At 39.9% G+C, this 19,719-nt stretch overlaps 1 protein-coding gene across 13 annotated transcripts in view; it reads left to right on the top strand.

Annotated features, from left to right (window-relative positions):
- Window positions 1-19,447, top strand: part of ATP8B4 (ATPase phospholipid transporting 8B4 (putative)) — a 287,386-nt gene extending 267,939 nt beyond the window's left edge. For all 13 annotated transcript variants that reach the window (XM_024761880.1, XM_024761893.1, XM_024761884.1 and 10 more), the window contains 4 exons: window positions 6,652-6,897; window positions 12,455-12,593; window positions 15,458-15,588; window positions 17,249-19,447. In XM_024761880.1, the coding sequence (XP_024617648.1) occupies window positions 6,652-6,897; window positions 12,455-12,593; window positions 15,458-15,588; window positions 17,249-17,530 (798 nt within the window). In that variant the 3' untranslated portion in view covers window positions 17,531-19,447. The remainder of the gene's footprint in view (window positions 1-6,651; window positions 6,898-12,454; window positions 12,594-15,457; window positions 15,589-17,248) is intronic.
- The last annotated feature ends 272 nt before the right edge of the window (window positions 19,448-19,719 follow it).

A 19,719-nucleotide genomic window follows, 5' to 3' on the forward strand; every position in this document is an offset into this window, starting at 1 on the left:
GACCCACAAGACTGAAGCCATCTAAGAAATGGCTCTGAATGGGCCCGTGTGCTCAAACCCACTTGCTCCTTGGGCCCAGCTCAGAGGCAGCAGATCATGCCCAGTGATGGAGGCTCACCAGCTTATATTAAATCATCAGCCTGGGGGAAGGCATCTTATTTAACACACACATCTAGGAGCCCGCTGGAACACACTCCAGGGACAGAGACTGGTGGGTGCCATCCTTGTACTCTCCCTTTGCCATACTCCAGAGCACCAGTATCTCCTGAAAGGGAGCTGTTACATGTGTCTGGTGCCCCTATTTTTGTGGCTGCTGTCCAGGGGACACCTCTTGACTGCCTGGCTCTGGAGGCCAGGGGAACTTGCATTCCTGGTCCCATGGGACTATAGTAATCGGTGTTACCCAGAAAGGAGCTCATATTCCTATCTGGTGTCCTGATTTTTACGGCTGCTGCCAGGGAACACTTCTACACCATCTGGCTCTGGTGGCCAGTGGGGCTTACACTCGTGGGTCTCACAGGATTGTAACCAGAGGAGAGAGAGTTCTTAAATATCTACCACCCCTCCCAGGGCAGAGCAAGAGGCAACAGACTCAGGAGCTCAGTCTTTCTGTGAAGGAGGCCTATTAGCTAATCATTATAGCTGAGGCCTGAGGGGTAACCATCTAATAAACGTGCATCTAGGGGCTGACTGTCATCGTTTCCAGAGACCTCAGAGGGCAGGCAGTATCTTCATGCTCTCCCTGTGCCACCTTATAGAGCTCTAGTGTCTCCTGGAGAGGAGCTTCACATGTGGCTGGCGCCCTGGTTCTTGTAGCTGCTGCCCAGGGGACACCACTTGATCACCTGGCTCTTGTGACTGGGGGCTTGCGTTCCTGGGTCCCATGAAACAGTAGCAAATGAAGAGTTGGTTCTTGGCAGGCTACCCCCAGGGCACTGCACAGACAGCAGACTGAAACCCACTCTCAGTCTTTCTGGAAAAAGGAACTCTTTGTTTGTCCTGGAGCTTCAGCCTGAGGGGCAGGCTTCAGGTTTGGCACACTTCTGGGGGTTGAGGAAGCTGATCTCAAGGAATGTAAGCTGTGGCTGCCATCTTGGTCTGCTCCCTCTGCCTTGCTCCAGCTTTCTGCCATCTCCCAGAAAAGAGCTTATGCATTAATATGGAGCCCTGACTTTTGTGACTGTGGCACAGGGAACCTCCTAGATTGCCTGGTTCTCGTGGCCAGCGAGGCTCATTCTTGCAGTCCCACAGGTATATATTTGCATGGTTTTAAAAACTGCTGCTTGAGGGTCTAGATTCCCATCAGCCTGAATCTAGGTGCTATAATCTGACCCTGACACTGACATGTCTTGGCACGTTCTTAACTACTGAGAACTGTTAAAAGTATAATAGGCTCTTTGAACAAGCATGAAGGTTTGAGAGACAACAAAGAGCTGGGGCGGGGTTGAACAATAAGGTTTATCTCCTACATGAGGCCACTCTTGGAGACAGGGAGAAGTGTTTGTTTTGTCAGCTGTATGAAAACAAACACAAGAGAGTCAAACAAAATGAAGAAACAGAGAAAAGCAATGATCTTAGAGAGAAGATCTTAGAGAGAAGAATGCATGAACACAATTACTTCAACAAAAAGATGAAAAATATAAGAAAATACCAAATAGAAGTCATAGAGCTGAAGAATACCAGAGCTGAACTGATTAATACACTACAGGGATTCAACTACAGACTAGATGAAACATTAGGAAGGATCAGTCAACTTGAAGACAGGAACTTACCCAGTCAGAGCAGCAAAAAGAAAAAAGGATGAAAATAAGTGAAGATAGCTTAAGGAACTTACAGGACAACATCAAACAGACCAACATTCACATTATATGGGTCTCAGAAGGGGAAGAGAGAGAGAAAGGAGCAGAAATTGTATTTGTAGAAATAATGACTGAAAACTTCCCCAACCTGGGAAGGAAACAGACATCCAGACCCAGGAAGCTCAGAGAGTTCCAAATAAGATGAACCCAAAGAGACCCACAGAAAAACACTTTGTAATCAAACCGTCAAAAGTTAAAGACAAAGAAATAATATTAAAAGCAGCAAAAGAAAAACAACTTATTATATACAAGGCAACCCCCATAAGACTATCAGCAGATTTTTTTCAGCAGAAACTTTGCAGGCCAAAAGGGAGTGGCATGATATATTCAAAGTTGAAAGGTAGAACTTTCACCAAGAATATTCTACCTGGCAAGATTATCATTCAGAATTGAAGGAGAGAGAAAGAGTTTTTCAGACAAGCAAAAGATAGAGGAATTCATCACTACTAAGCCAGCTTTATGAGAAATGTTAAAGGGGCTTCTTTAATTTGAAAAGAAAGGTGCTAATCAGTAACAAGAAAACATGTGAAGGAATAAATCTCAGTCAAAAGGTTTGAACAACACAGTTTTGAACTGTGTGGGTACACAATCCACAGTTGGGTGAATCCACGGATGTGAAACCATGAATATGGAGGGCAGACCATAAAGTTATATTCAGATTTTCGACTGTGTGAGCATTGTTGCCCTTAACCCTGTGTTGTTCAAGGGTCAACTGTATATAGTAAAGGTAGTGGTTTAATCACTTATAAAGCTAGTATGAATATTAAAAGACAAAAGTAGTAAAGATAACTATGATTGCAATAGTTAAGTAATAGATAAAAAGATGTAAAATGTGATATCAAAAACATAAAATGTGGGGGGAGAGTAAAAATGTTAAGCTTTAGAATGGAATCAAACTTAGGTAGTTATCAACTTAAATAGACTATTATAGATATGGTATTATTTATAAGCCTTGTATTACCACAAAGCAAAAACCTATAGTAAATACACAAAATATAAAGAAATATAAGCATATCACTAAAGAAAGTCATCAAACCACAAAGGAAGAGAGCAAGAGAAGAAGAAAGGAACAGAAAGGAATTACAAAAATAGCCAGAAAACAACGAACAAAATGGCAATAAGTATCTACCTATCAATAATTACTTTAAATGTAAATGAACGAAATTCTTTAATCAAAACAAATAGAGTGGTTGAATGGATTAAAATAAAACAAAACAAAACCCAAGACCCATCTATATGCAGCCTCCAAGAGACTCACTTTAGATGCAGACACACAGAAACTGAAAGTGAGGGGCTGGAAAAAGATATTCCATGCAAATGGAAACCAAAAGAAAGCTGGAGTGGCTATACTTATATAAGACTAAATAGACTTTAAAACAAAGGCTAATAAGAGACAAAGATGGGCATTATATAATGATAAAGGAATCAATCCAATAATAGAATATAACATTTGTAAATATTTACGCACTCAACATAGGAGCACCTAAATATACAAAATAAATGTTAACAGACATAAAGTGAGAAATAGACAGCAGTACAATAATAGAAGGGACTTTAATACCTCACTTAGATCAATGGATAGATCATTCAGGCAGAAAATCAATATAGAAACTTTGGCCTTAAATGACATGTTATACCAGATACACCCAATGTATATATATAGAATATTCCCTCCAAAAGCAACAAAATGCAAATTCTTCTCAAGTGCACATGGAACATTTATTTTAAAGGACAGATCATATGTTAAGCCACAAAAAAGTTTTAATAAATTTAAGAGATTGAAATCATATCAAGCATCTTTCTAACCACAGTGGTATAAAACTAGAAATTAATTACATGAAGAAAACTGGAAAATTCACATATATGTAGGGATTAAGTGACATGCTACTGAACACCAGTGGGTCAAAGAAGAAATCAAAAAGGAAATTTAAAAAAACCTTGAGACAAATTAAAATGGAAATATAACATACCAAAATTTGTGGGATACAGTAAAAGCAGTTTTAAGAGGGAAGTTCATAGTAATAAATGCCTACCTCAAGAAACAAGAAACATCTCAGATAAACAACCTACCTTTATACCTCAAGGAACTAGAAAAAGAAGAACAAACAAAGCCCAAAGTTAGTAGAAGGAAGGAAATAACAAAGATTAGAGTAGAAATTAATAGAGACTAAGAAAACAATAGAGAAGATCAATGAAACTAAGAGCTGGTTCCTTGAAAAGATAAACAAAATTGACAAACCTCTAAGTAGACTCACCAAGAAAAGGAGAGGACTCAAATAAATAAAATCAGAAATAAAAGAGGAGATATTACAACTGACCACAGAAATACAAGGATCATAAGAGACTAATATGAACAGTTATACACCAACAAATTGGACAACTTAAAGAAATGGATGAATTCCTAGAAACATACATCCTACCAAGACTGAACTATGATTAAGTATAAAATCTGAACAGAATGGAAAGCAGTATGGAGGTTCCTCAAAAAATTAAAAATAAAACTACCAAGTGATCCAGGAATTCCACTTCTGGGTACTTATCCGAAGAAAGTGAAAACACTAATTTGAAAAGGTATATGCTCTCCTATGTTCATTGCAGCATTATTTATAATAAATAAGATATGGAAACAACCTAAGGGCTAAGAGATATAGAGAAAAAATATACAGTTGGTCCTTGAAACAAGAGAAGGGTTAGGGGTCCCCCTCACCTTGGCCCCCCTCCCCATGCAGTCAAAAATCCTCCTGTAGTTATACAGTTGGCCCTCCACATCCACGGTTCTGCATCTGCAGTTTCAACCAACAGTGGATCACGTAGTACATATTTTTTTTTTTTTTATAAATTTATTTATTCATTTATTTATTTTTGGCTGTGTTGGGTCTTCGTTTCTGTGTGAGGGCTTTCTCTAGTTGTGGCAAGCGGGGGCCACTCTTCATCGCGGTGCGCGGGCCTCTCACTGTCGCGGCCTCTCTTGCTGCGGAGCACAGGCTCCAGACGCGCAGAGCTCAGTATTTGTAGCTCACGGGCCCAGCTGCTCCGTGGCACGTGGGATCTTCCCAGACCAGGGCGTGAACCCGTGTCCCCTGCCTTGGCAGGCAGACTCTCAACCACTGCGCCACCAGGGAAGCCCACGTAGTACATATTTATTGAAAAATTCTGTGTGGAAGTGAACCTGCTCACTTCAAACCCATGTTGTTCAAGGGTCAACTGTGTGTATAATAAGGCCCCTTATTGCCATCAAGTTGAGTGCATACCCCTATCCTGTCCTGCTTTGTCAACTCTGGCGCTTAAACTGATCTCCAGATCATGGGATGCTATGCTGGAAGGCCTCAGTGACCGTCTGTGGGTCTGCTCATTTTATAAGGAGGAAACCAAAACTCAGAAGTTCAGGTTACTTTCCTCAAGTCACATGGCCAATATGTGACAGAACTCAACCTAGCAATAGGCCACTTGACTCTGAGATTGCAACACTATTACTGTTGTTACTATTACTATCATCATTCTTTTGGTATTCTTTATAGAAGCATCTGTTTTTTAATTACAAGAACTGTGGTAAGAGCTCTGCTGAATATGTACCCATTTCATCATGACAGTGATCCTGTGAGGGAGATGCTGTCGTTTATACTCCTGGAGATGAGGAAACTGAGGCTCACACAGCTGAAGTGACAGGTCCAAGACTACACCCCTGCTAAGCAGCAGAGCTGGGGTTTGAATCAGGGTTGTCTGGCTTCAAAGCCTGTGTATATAACCTTATCAGTCACTGGACTGGGGAAAGAAGCACCCACTAGCATCTCAAAACTGGACTTCTCAAAGAGACTACATCAATGTTCTTCATGGGACTCCATTTGGCAAGGCCTTGGGTCATCCCACAAGCAGGAAGGGGAACTTGGTCTGCTCCCAGAGTTCATGCCTGTTGTTGCTCCCTCTTTGCCTGCTTCACCTTACCCGTGACCCTGTGATGTTGCCAGTGGTCAGTCCTTGCCATACTTTTTGGCTGGGGTGTTCGGCTGGGGTGCTCACAGTGTGGTCATCAGCATTGCTTTGGAGCTTGTTGGAAATGCAGTCTCAGGCCCCACCCCAAACCTACTGAATTATAATCTGTACCCCAGGTTATTAGTGTGTACATGAAGTTTGAGAAGCACAGCTTTAGTTTCTCCCAGGACTCTGTTGGGCCCAGATGTGACGCCTTCTCATTCCGTCTAAATTCTTTGTCCTGAACACCTGGTAACTGCCCGTGGAATCCTCCCTGGGTAGAACACTCACCTCTTCAGGCTCAGCTCCCTTCCACCTGGAGTCCCACATTCAGTTCCCCCTTTCCCAGTTCCCTTTCTACTGCTCACGCTTCCCCCAAAGTTGGGAACTCTGGTTGGCCAATTCTGACTCTGCAGCTCTCTGCTGACATCCCCTGGTCACTACCACTCACTGCGTTGGCAATTAACCCCTGGGGCCCACTGGCTGCACGGGATGTACTAGAATTCTGGGAGCATGAATGCAGCTGCAGGAGAGTACAGGAAAGAAACTTCAATTTGAAGCCAAATATCTGCGTGCACTCAAGTTCTGGTTCTGCCATAAGAGCTGTGTGGCCTCTCATGAATCTCTCTTGGAGACTCAATTTCCCTATATAAAATAGGGATCATTTTATTATCCTTTGGGTTACTGTGGGAATGAAAACAAAATAATGAGTAGTGTGTATTAGGGCGTGCTTAGATATGCGTGTGCTGTTTCTGGAGATAGGAAATTCAGGGTATCTCTAAATTCTCAAACCTCTTCCACTGAAGTAACTCTCTATTGACAGGATGTTAATGACCAGAATAGCATGGATTGTCCCCAGCTCTACAAACCTGGACAGCTGAATCTACTTTTTAACAAGCATAAATTTTTCATCTGCGTGGCACATGGAATCTACACCTCATTAGCCCTTTTCTTCATCCCATATGGGGCCTTTTACAACGTGGCTGGAGAAGATGGACAGCACATTGCAGACTACCAGTCTTTTGCAGTGACCATGGCCACGTCTTTGGTCATTGTGGTCAGTGTGCAGGTAACCTACTGGTGAAAATATCTTAACTTGATGTCCTTACACCTTTTAAAATTCTGTTTCATTTGTTGACAGTAATTTTAAAGGAATACTGGGGTTTTCTTTTTAACTACACATTTTGAGATAAAAGCAGGAAGTTTTAACATAAATTTCCAGATGTAGGAGATTAGCATTGGATGTCTATAACCTCCATGTTAGTGGAAACCTCACAATGAATCAATCACTTCTTGGGACTGCGTGTTGTATGTGAAGAGAAATGATTATACTACTACTTCCTCCTTGTGCTGTCTTCTTGGAAGAAAATTTTTCCAATGATAACAGAAACTTTCCCATGACTTCTATAAGACTTAGTAACTTCCAGGTTTCAAAGTGAGATATAACGTTTACTTGGCAGTACATTTCTGTGGAATTATCAAGAAGTTCAATGCTATGTATGTGGCACATCTGAATCTCAAATTCATAGAAGTTTTCCTGGTAGGAATGATTTTTTAAAAATTCATTTTATTGAAGCATAGTTGATTTACAATGTTGTGTTTCTGGTATACAGCAAAGTGATTCTGTTATACATAAATATATTCTTTTTCATACTTTTTTTTAGCATCTTTATTGGAGTATAATTGCCTTACAATGGTGTGTTAGTTTCTGCTTTATAACAAAGTGAATCAGTTATACACATACATATCATATTCTTTTCCATTATGGTTTATCACAGGATATTGAATGTAGTTTCCTGTGCTATACAGTAGGACCTTGTTCTTTATTCATTCTGTATATAATACAGTAAGTCCCCTACATACAAACGAGTTCTGTTCCAAGAGTGCGTTCGGTTCGTAAGTCCAATTTGTTCCTAAGTCCAACAAAGTTAGCCTAGATACCCAACTAACACAATCGGCTATATAGTACTGTACTGTATTAGGTTTATAATACTTTTCACACAAATAATACATAAAAAACAAACACAAAAATAAGGAAAACATTTTAAATCTTATAATACGGTACCTTGAAAAGTACAGTAGTACAGTACAACAGCTGGCATCCAGGGGCTGGCATCGAGTGAACAGGCGAGAAGAGTTACTGACTCGAGGAGGGAGAGGAGGTGGGAGATGGTAGAGCTGAAGGATCGTCAGCAATAGGAGACAGAGGACAAGCTGCAATTTCACTCATGCCTGACGTTGATGGCACAGGTTCTGGTTGCTTGCTGGATTCAATCTATCTACCCTCTTGAAAAAACGATCCAGTGATGTCTGGGTAGTAGCTCTTTTTTTCTAGTCATAGATGACATGGTAGCACTGGATTGCATTCTGAATGGCCGCTGCAACCTTCACGTACCATTCTACATTTGGGTCCTGTGCCTCAAAAACTAACAGTGCCTCCTCAAATAAAAAACAACCCCTTGCCATTTCCTGCATCGTGAATCTCTTCGGTTCTTCAGTTACTTCTTCTCCCTCTTGTCTCTCTTCATCCTTTCTCTGGGCCTCCAATTCCATCAGGTCTTCATTAGTCAGCTCCTCGTGTTGCACAGCAAGGAGTTCAGTGAAGTCGTCCTCTTGCAGATCTAGCTTGAAATAAAGATACTGTACTACTGTACTCTATACAGTACCACACAGTAAAGTACACAAAAGCACAACCACTTGTAGAGGATGCACGCACGTGACAATGTACGCCAGACACGTGAACTAACTTATGTGATTGGACTTGTGAACGCATGTTTGCATCTTTGAAAGTTCGCAACTTGAAGGTTCGTATGTAGGGGACTTACTGTCGTTTGCATCTGCTAATCCCAAACTCCTAATCCATCCCTCTCCCAACCCCCCTCCTCCTTGGCAACCACAAGTCTGATCTCTATATCTGTGAGTCTGTTTTGTAAATAAGTTTATTTGTGTCATATTTTAGATTTGACATATAGTGATAGCATATGGTATTTGTCTTTCTCTTTCTGACTTACTTCACTTAGTATGATCATCTCTAGGTCCATCCATGTTGCTAGAAATGGCATTATTTCATTCTTTTTAATGACTGAGTAGTATTTCACTGTGGGGGTGTATACACACACACACACACAAACACACACACACACACACACACACATCTTCTTTATTCGTTCATCTGTCAATGGATACTTGGTGTTGATGGACACTTGCTTCCATGACCTGGCTATTGTAAACAGTGCTGCTATTAACACTGGGGTACCTGTATCTTTTCAAATTACAGTTTTGTCCAGATACATGCCCAGGAGTGGGATTGCTGGATTATAATGACAACTTTAGTTTTAATTTTTTGAGGAACCTCCATAATGTTTTTCATAGTGGCTGCACCAATTTACATTCCCATCTGGTAAGAATGATTCTTGATGATCCATTGATCTTCATCAGGCATCTTGAGTTTGTTTCTATTTCCTCTTTTATGCAAATGGTGGACAATACCATTAGGTATTGAGTTAGAATTTACAAAAGCTTTCCAATCCATTAACATCTGTACCTCTGGGTGGATACGTTAAGCCATGTGACCTCTGTTTTTTGTCTTTTTTTGTGTGTGGTTTTTTTTGGGGGGTGTTTTTTTGAAGGGGAAAGTATAAATCAAGGGCTTAATTTTTATGGAGTTTGAATTGCCTGTGGTGAGTCCTTTTTCTATCCTATAAACAATGTCTTTTACAAATCTTAGCCTCTTATATCCAGTGAAAGATCTTGTTAAACCCCAGACTTTCTCTTCATGACTCAATAAATATTTAATAGATTGAATGAATCAGATGTAAATATACTGCTCTTAAAAGGCATCTCTGCCATGCCTTGGTCCATCTAAGTGAGTATCATTAAGTTCAAACCAAAGCCATCTAACCCTTGACATCTTGGAAGTCCAAAATTCAGTCAGACAGGTAGCATCCAAAATCAGAACCATATTTCTCCACTCAAAGAGGAGTTCTGTTTGTCTGTTTCACAACTAAGTAAAGCATATGGGTGCTTTGTGAACTCTCCACGCCTAGTTCCCCTGTGTTCAATTCTGTAGCAGAGGAGGAGATAATGGAGTGACTTGGAAGCCTCTGACACAGCTAAGGCATCCATCATGAAATCACGGCTTCAGTCAGACACTGCTGTCCTTAACACACAGAATAAGTTTCAGGAATTTTGTGAATAATAAGCTCATTTTGAGAGCGGCATTAACATCCTTTCCTCTCTGTCTAAGCTTGAGTAATTTCTGCAGAAGGGGTACATAGATGTTATACTTTTGAGTTCAAATCTTTCTTTATCTTTACTAAATGATATATTGGATGGGCATAAGATTCTTAAATCAGAGCATTTTTCTTCAGGAACTTTGTAAATGATTTTCCACTACATCCATTTCAGTGTAGCAGTTTGATATTAAGTTGATTCTCTTTCCTTTGTAAATAATATCTTCTGTGTGTAGAAGCTTATGTTCTTTATCCTTCGACTTCACAGATGTCACCAGAACATAACTTCTTTCACTGATTTTCCTAGAATTTACAGTACCCTCCCAATCTGAAAATCTTTGCTGTTTATTATCCCAGAGCAGTTTTCTCTGTCATTTCTTTGATTGCTACTTCTCTCTTTCTTCCTTTTCCTCTTTCTACGATGCCATTATTTCTTATATTGGTCCCCTGGATCTGACGTCTGTGGATTTGCCTTCCATGTCTCATATCTTTTTGCACCTGGTTCCCATTTCTTCAAGTTTTTGCCCTGTTATGAAATATTGTTTCCAGTCGTTTTTCCCAGAATATTAATTCAGTTCTCATCAGTGACTATTATTGTTTGGTTTCTCTACTGAATTTTTAAATTCAGAAATAATGCTTTTATGTCTTCCAGAATTTTTTTCTGTGATCTAACTGCATCTCCTTAAGAGTTCTTATTACTTTTTTTGTTTTTGTTATAGTGCTTGTCTGTCTTTCCCATTAGTTCTGCCTCAACAGGAGCCACCTGTTCTTGTTTTTTTTTCAATTGCATCCTCTTAAATTGGTTGTGATTTTTCTTGGCCTACTCATACCCACACAGGTCAGGCTACTGGTGTCTCTTAATGGTGATGAACTGACAGGTGGTGAAAGGTACAGCTGCAGATTTTGGTCTAATGTCTCAACAAATGAACTGGAAAGCCAGCATCTCTTTGCTGAGGCATGGAAAGCAGGGCTTTCTGTTCTTAGGCCTCTTGAGGATAGTAAAGGCTGTCCCTTTAGCACCCCTGCAGTTTCATCATGGCTGCCAGCATTCTTTTTTGTTTGTTTGTTTCTGCTTTTTAACAAAGTGAATCAGTTATACATATACATATGTTCCCAAGCATTTTTTTTATGGGGCATCATTTTAAAGGCCGGTAAACGTCATGTGGGAAGGGGAAGTATGTCTCCATGTGCAGAGAGGAATCTGTTTACTATGTAGGTAGAGCCCCCTCAGGCAGGCAGTAAATCTGGCCTTGCATCAGACTGTGCTAGAAATGCAAACCTTCACTTGGACCATTTGGTGCCTCTGATATGCAAATAAGGATGCTAGAACCTACTTTTTTTTCTCTGAGAACTCAAGTGTTCATATTCACCAGTGGCTGTCTTGGTTTCCCCATAACAGGTTACCGTTTTGCAGCTCTACTGCCATAATAATTTATTGGAAGGGAGAAGGGCTTGTGAGCATGTTCCCAGATCACCATGAACCCCAGCTTCTGAATTTTATGCCTTAAGTGGATTAAGGATTTTTCTTTGTTATTATTTGAATAACTTAAGAGAAATGATAACCAAAATGAATTAGAATATTGATGTAAAGATTATACCTGTATCAAAATGGTCATATGAAAATCTATGTACAGATTTTTTTTTTAGTTTTTTTAAAATTTATTAATTTATTTATTTTGGGGGCTGCATTGGGTCTTCATTGCTGCGCGTGGGCTTTCTCTAGTTGCGGTGAGAGGGGGCTACTCTTCCTTGCAGTGCACGGGCTTCTCATTGTGGTGGCTTCTCTTATGGTGGAGCACGGGCTCTAGGTGCACGGGCTTCAGCAGTTGTGGCTCATGGGCTCAGTAGTTATGGCTCACGGGCTGTAGAGCGCAGGCTCAGTAGTTGTGGCGCACAGGCTTAGTTGCTCCGCGGCATGTGGGATCTTCCCAGCCCAGGGCTCGAACCCGTGTCCCCTGCATTGGCAGGTGGATTCTTAACCACTGTGCTACCAGGGAAGCCCTATGTACAGATTTTTAAATGTTGCACTTGCTGGCGATGAAAAATAGTTTTCCAATAGAAAAATTGTGAGGGCAATTTGGAAAGTAGCTTTGAAATTAGAAACCATTCTGCTTTCTTATTTCTCACTTAAAAGAAGTTTAACATTTTATTTCCTGATTTTTGATTCAACGTTGCTAGATATAATGGCTTGCAGATATATGTCCTAAAGTCAGTTGTCTACCAGGAATGGCACATTAGTCCCCTGTGTTGTGCAGAAAGTGGTAAGGCCTATGGTTGGCTGGAAACTAGACATGTGCCACTGTCTTCTCACAGAACAGTTCTGAGGAAACATTACTTAGTAAAATGATGCTCTTTTAATCCTCAACAGTCTCCCCTTTGTGTTTGACTTTACAGATAGCCTTGGATACCAGTTACTGGACTATCATTAATCATGTCTTCGTCTGGGGCAGCATTGCCACTTATTTCTCCATTTTACTTACCATGCACAGTAATGGCCTCTTTGGCATCTTCCCAAGGCAGTTTCCATTTGTTGGTAAGTGAGTCCCACTATTTGCCGGGGCCTAGTGTCAAGTTGTCGTTTATTTGTCTTTGTAATTTATTTTCTTTGGTGAGATTAGGGATGACCAATAATTCTGTCTCTAGGAATTGATTGAGCCAGACATCTGAGGGCTTACAGGCTTGAAGTGAGCTCCAAAAGATTAGGTTTTGCTGTCCCTACTAGATGCAGAATCACTGAGATAGCTGCTTACAGGTTCCTAACAGCCCAGATGCAGTAGACTGTCCCTTTCCAAATAACAGGCATAGCACATATAGATCAGGGATACCTGAAAACCTGTGAAGTTCATGTATGATAGAGGGAAGAGAAAGAAATGCCAGGCTTTCCCTTTTATGCCACATTATCACCGACATTTCTGCCTAAGTTTACCTGTGGAACTTATTTGCAATTAGAAAAGAAATAATGTATAATTTAGAGCCTTTTAAAAATTGCTGGACATAGTCCATGAGTGGCACCAAGAATAGTCTCTGTAGTTAGACGGCCAGTGTTCAAGTGTCATCTCTGCCACTTATAAGCTGTGTGACCTTAGGCAAGTTTCTTTTCCTTTTCATGCCTTAATGTCTTCAGTTCTAAACTTGGGGATGTTAATAGTTCCTACTTTTATAGCAAATTGGTGAGGGTTAAATGATATAATGCATATGAAATGCTTAGCATGTAGCCTGGTACATAATACTTTTTTAGTAAATGTTAGCCTTGATGATGATGAAGATGGTGATTAAAGCAAATGTGGCTTGATTACTGGTTGGGGACATCGAACAGCAGATGGGTAGCAAAAGACTTCCTAAAATCCCTTAAACCCCTGAGATTGTATGATTCTACAAAGAGTATATGTCTGGTCTATCTTTGGAGTATACTATCATTGCACTCCACATTTCAAAATGATTCCCAGCAAGGGCCACTGAGCTTTACACAGTGGGGCTATTAATAGACTTTTAAAGAAGTTTTGAAATCTCTAGTGTGTGTGAAATAAGTTGGTAACAGTGATGTTTTTGAGTTCATCCCAGCAAACTGTGGAAAAGAGAGATACATAGTGACAAGCTACTTGAGCTCGATTAGGCAAGACAGATTTGCATCCACTAGTTGGGAAATCCAGTCTAGAAAAATAATTCTTAGAAGACTGATTCATGTAGAAAGCAAAATAAGAGTGATTATAGGGTTATACATTTATAACCCTATAAGGTTATACATTATAGGGTTATACATTTCCAGAGCGATTATAGGGTTATACATTTCCAAATTGCAATTCTATTTAAATGCATGTATATGCTTAGGAGTGTTGTATTCAAGTTTTGCCTTCCTCTGTGTGTACATGGAAATCTTTAAATTGTACCTCTCTTACTTAACATGTAATGTTAATCCTTTATTTATCAAAAGATTCCAACCATGTATAAACATGATGGTTGTGAATAAGAATAAACACATTAGGAAAAAGAGAGCCATTTAAACTACTTTTAAGTTTTTTCTTTTCTTTTTGGTTGCCAAAGCTGAAAGTTCAGTGCATTAACCAGAAGACTTCCAGTCCTAAGACAGCATTCGAACATGCATAATGCGACTGGAATGCCTCAACTGGGGAAAGTAGTTTGTGTGGGGACCACTGTCTAAGCACATGCCATTCCAGGAATTAATTACTGGGTTCCAATGAGACTTTTCAAAACTTAAATCAACATTGAGGTTTAAGAAAATTTTTTTTTCCTTAGTAGCCAGCAGCAAGCAGGAGTGTGGTTTTAAAGTGATGCTTGTTTTTCCAGCCATGCCTGGGGGTACTGAGCGTCAGGGAGTCCAAAAAGACATTTAATTTACTGAGTCAAGTTTGTTTCTGCCCAGGCAAATGGAATCAAGTGCTCTTTGGTAGGCAGAGTCTATCCTAAGAGAGAAAATGCAGACATTCCAATAAGGAGCCAAGCATCACACCCAAAGCCCATTACAATTGTGTTAACTATAGCATTGGGAGGGGGAACCTGGATAATTAATTGGAGGTATCATATGCCTAGAAAACCAACAGGAACAACAGTTCATAAGTAGGGTTGACATCTTCCGTATAGTTTGTCTGCCTGCCTTACTGACCCTTATTGCTTTGTTTAAACGAACATCCCAGTATACGAGGTGTGAGTATAAAATAAGAAAACTGGCTCCAGGCTTGGAAATGAGTTTCACTACTCCATTGAACTAGAGTATTGAATGGCTGAATCAGTGGTTTTCCAGTGTGGAGAATGCTCTTCTCACAAACCCAAGAGCATCTTTGATCTCCTTGGAACCTTGAGTACTTCATAACCGAGTGAAGTTATGAGATAGAGAGATTGGTAAGTCCCTCCGAGGCAGGATTTTGGGGGCTGTTGCCTGAATTTAAAAGGTTGACCCTGTAGTAGACACAGCTCACCTTTTATGGCATAGCCAGTTGAGAAGACCAGTATTTGCGATTGTACCTGCATCCAGAACATACATTGTGTAGTTTTGATATGATAGTTTTGTTTGAATCCATAAGGGTAAATGTGCCTTTAAAAATAATGACTGCTTTGTAGTTGAGGGATTTTGAGGCTGGATGGGAGAATTCTGCTTCATGAGTGAAGCTGGACTGAGCCTGGATCAGAGAATGCTTGGCTCTGGCTGGCAGTCCCCTAGTGATCAGGCCGTGAAGCAGTTCCCAAGGGTGATCTTACCATTCTTGCACTCTTATCACCACTGAGCGTATGATATACTGGGGAAGATACCCAGTGGTTCTCCTAGGTAGTCCAAAAGTCCCTTTCAAAAAAGACCTTATGGGAATAGACAAAGAACCAATTAATTCACTAATTCAGTTCTATTTATAATCACAGTGTTTGTTTATTTTTCTTTAATAATAGGAAATGCACGACATTCCTTGACCCAGAAGTGCATCTGGCTTGTTATTCTCTTAACGATAGTGGCTTCAGTTATGCCTGTGGTGGCATTCAGATTTTTGAAGGTGGATTTATTCCCAACCCTGAGTGATCAGGTATGTTGTAGTGCCGCTGGGTACTTGAGGGGTTGGTTCTTTGCTCTTGGAATCATGTCCTCTGCCTGATTAGAAGTCCAGAGAAGAGCTAATGAACTTCCCATCAGCAACACCTACAGGTGCACGGCATCACATCACAGTAGCTGGAACTGCCCACAACTGAACATACTAGCCTTGGGAGTGCCAATGAAGATAACTGTCTACACTGAATGTGGGTGGGGAGTCGTAAATTACAAGTGAGATTGGATATTTTTAAAAGTTGACTCTTAAAAAACAAGCTTGCTGGCAGCATTTTGGACATTTGCTCCAAGGCAAAGGCAAGCTAGAGGGAAAGTTACTGACTTGGGGAAAGTAAAGGGTACAGTAAAAGAGAGACGAGCAAAGTATGAGGTGAAGGGGCTCTAAATTTCTGTAGAAACATAGTAGCAGATTGTTAAACATGGGAGAGAGGTTACTTTCTGAACAGATTAAGAAAGGGAACAGCAACATGATAGCTGGATTGGAAAATATAAAGTTAGAAGAACAGATTCTAGAAATACCTAAGTCAAGGGATTGACAGAACATATTTCAGTATTTTATGGAAAGAGGAGTATAAGCAACACAATGTCAAATTAGGTCAGGACCCAGATAGATGAGAAAAGGAGAAAGAGGAGATGCATTTGTAGCTATGTCTTGAGAAGGGGGAAGTATTGAGGGGGTGAGTGACCAGGCTGGTGATGCTGAGAAGAACTGAGGTAGAAATTCCCTTATCATGAAATCCTTCATGTTCTGGGGCCAAAGTACCAAGAGATTCCTTCTGAAATGATTCGTGGATTCCCCTGTTATGTTTGTCCTTTCCCTTTGGCTCTGTGAGCTCATTCTGATGTCAACTCAGAAAATGATGGATGAGCTGAAGGAAGATGATGCTCATTTCTTCCTGTGTTTATACACATCATGATTTTCTGCTTAATGGCTTTCTCCCGACATGAAAGTCAGAAGCCAAGCAATCGATCAGCTGACCTAAAGAACAAGGTGCTGAGCACCAAACCTTGGATCTCTTCCTCCTCAACGTTATAGGGAAATGAAAGAAATGCTAGAAACCCACCCAAACAATGTTGAGCTCTTCAAAAGACCACAAAAAACCCCCAAAGAAATCAAAGCACTGAAAATCCCATGGTACTTTGACCTACCACGAGAGTTTGAAATTTTGTGACTCTCATTTTCTAAATTTTCTCTTAGTCCAGTTACTAATGACTGCTGGATCCTGAGAATCTCCTAAAGAGAGAGGAAAGATTTATTTGGGCCATATGGGTCTGTAAATTTTTATACTGACTGTATTTGGCTGGTGCATGTTAGAAAATCTTTCTGTACAAAAGTATGTTCCTGTTCACTTAAGGTGGATGTATTAGATGGGGACAATAATGAAATTTGTCTTAACACTTCTTAATAGTCTTAATAGTCTCTCAGTAGAGATAAAAACTAACCAGTATCCAGTGTAATCTTTTGGGTAGAAAATTGCTTGGCTTTTAGGTGAAAAACTTGATTTTGCAGTGAAGCTGAGTACTTGGTTATCATTGATGTTGTTTTTACAGAAAAGGCTTTCACTTCACAAAGTGGCCCACTGTGTGGAGTCTATATCCTCTGGATGCTTCATCTCACTCTGGGTCTCCTTTGTCTCCAGATCCGCCAGTGGCAGAAGGCTCAAAAGAAGGCAAGACCCCTGCGTAGCCGAAAGCCTCAGACTCGGAGATCAAGCTCAAGAAGATCTGGATATGCTTTTGCTCACCAAGAGGGCTATGGAGAGCTTATCACATCTGGAAAAAATATGCGAGCTAAATATCCACCCCCGACATCAGGGTTGGAAAAGACACTGTATAATAGCACTAGCTGGATTGAAAATTTATGTAAGAAAACCACAGACACAGTGAGCAGCTTTAGCCAGGATAAAACAGTGAAACTGTGAGTCAAGATGAATTTGAACCACAGTTATCTTTTCACTTCGGCTGGAGCTGAAATTAGCTGGCTCCAGAGTTTAAGATCAGGGGTTAGGGGTGGGCCAGATGGCCTCGCTTAACCTAAACCTGTGTCAGACAGTGGCCAGTGCCATCCAATAGAGATGTGCGCTACTGAAAACCAGGTCAGAGGTCACTGTCCAATTCATGAGTTGGTGGACAAAACCCTCACAATACCAGCACAAGGTTTTTTTTAATCAACCTAGATACCAATCGATCTGTACTTTAGAATCTTATTTATGGAGAAACACTTGTAAATCTGCATATACAGAGAATGGGTCTTCAGGTGAATAAAAGGGTGCTTTCACAAGGTATATATCCCAGCTGAAAAGCATCTTTGTGGCAGATTAACGCTTATATGTAAGATCAGCCATTCCCAAGATACACTTTTAAGATTTAAAAGGTACACATTGTACACTAAGGTGCTTCCAGACTTACAGCAGCTTGTCACTGTCCAGTCTTGATCCCGACCTGTGTGTTCAGCCAGGACAACAAATCACCTTCATGCCTGAAGAGCAGAAAAACATGTTGGTATTCCACATTTTTCTACTAGTCTAGAGACAAAGTAGACTGAACATCTTTACAGTAGAATAGGCTGACAATTTGGTCAAATTTATTCAAAAAATTCTCAGGGACATGTTCATGAAATGTCAAAGAGAGACTCTGGAAAGTATTCTAAATACTTTTCAATGACTTTTATAACAACTTCAGTAGTTATTTTCTCTGCCTCATCTAGAGCTATTAATGGACTCAGCAAAGCACTGGAATTTCACACTTTGATGATACTATTCCATGTAATGTATGTGCAAATATTTTCAACATTTCCAGTTTTTAAAAGTTCAGATTTGAAACCAAACAATTTAATAAACAGTCTTTTTAATTACTTATTTAAATATGCAGGTTTAGGTCATTCAGAGTTAGTTGGTTTTGATATTCAGCTGTCATATTTATAATTCGAACACATGAGGTTGATTTTTTGGAGATGTTCCAGTCCAAATTTGAGTCCATATGTGAGTCATCAGTATAGTGTCTGTAAAAGAATTCAAGCATATTTGTTCAAACTCCAGTTCTGTCACTCCTTACCTCTGTAAGCTTGGGCAGGTAATGTGCTTCCTCTGAGACTCAGTTTCTTCCTCTGTAAAATGAGGATATACTACCTACCTCATGTGGTTGTTCGAGGATTGTCAAAGCACAAATTCTTAAATCATTGAAAACATAATTCTCATGTGAATAGATGATGAGTTAAGTGCTATTTAACTCAATCAGAATACAAGAACAAATGTGAAGAACTGGAATTTAAGTAATCAGTGGAAAAGGCATTGATGAAATGAGATTGCAAAGTAAGATCTAAAACTGGTTAGTATTCTAAAGGGAAATAACCTTGGAGGTATTTTTATATAGTAACTATAACCTTGGAGGTAAATTTCTCTATCAGAAAACAAAAATAAATGATCATCATGCCTTATCAATTTTCTATAAATCATACTTCAACTTTACAGAATCCTTAATCTGGTCTTTATTGCATTATTAGTCAAAGTTATATTTCCCAAAAGAGTCAGATGGCCCTTGGGTAAGACGGATAATGGGCTAACATGATATTATGGCTCACACAATCCTTTTTTTTTGGCCTCAATTTCCAAGTCTGGGATAACTTTTCCTGAATCGGATCAAATGAGATATATATAAAAGAGCCTAATACAGTGGTTTAATCATAGTTAATGCTTTTAGATATTCCCTGTTCTCCTACGTGCCTGCATAGACTTAACTAGATGTTAGTTTTCAGTGTCTAATTTGTCATTAGTTTCACTGCGTTGTAACATTTTTGAAAGATTTGCAAACTTTTACTAAATATTTTGGCACTTGTGGTGTTTGATGTTTAGTCTCTTTATTGGAAACTCACTGGGGAGAGTTTTTGTTCCACTGATTAACTGATTTTTTTTTTCTTCTCCTTTACATGCCTAGGGAAAATGTACATCATTCTTAGGATCAGAGTCAAGAATAAAATGAACCAATTTGACCTATGTTTAAGGGATGGGAAAGATTAGGAATGGTCCACGTTTGCAAATTCAGTTCAAATTAAATAAGGCTGTTTATAAACAGCTAATGTGGATAGCTGTGAGAGAAACACATTTATCAGTAT

The sequence above is a fragment of the Neophocaena asiaeorientalis genome, unplaced genomic scaffold, assembly GCF_003031525.2.
Source record: "Neophocaena asiaeorientalis asiaeorientalis breed wild unplaced genomic scaffold, Neophocaena_asiaeorientalis_V1.1 scaffold111, whole genome shotgun sequence".
In the NCBI taxonomy this organism is placed as follows: Eukaryota; Metazoa; Chordata; class Mammalia; order Artiodactyla; family Phocoenidae; genus Neophocaena; species Neophocaena asiaeorientalis.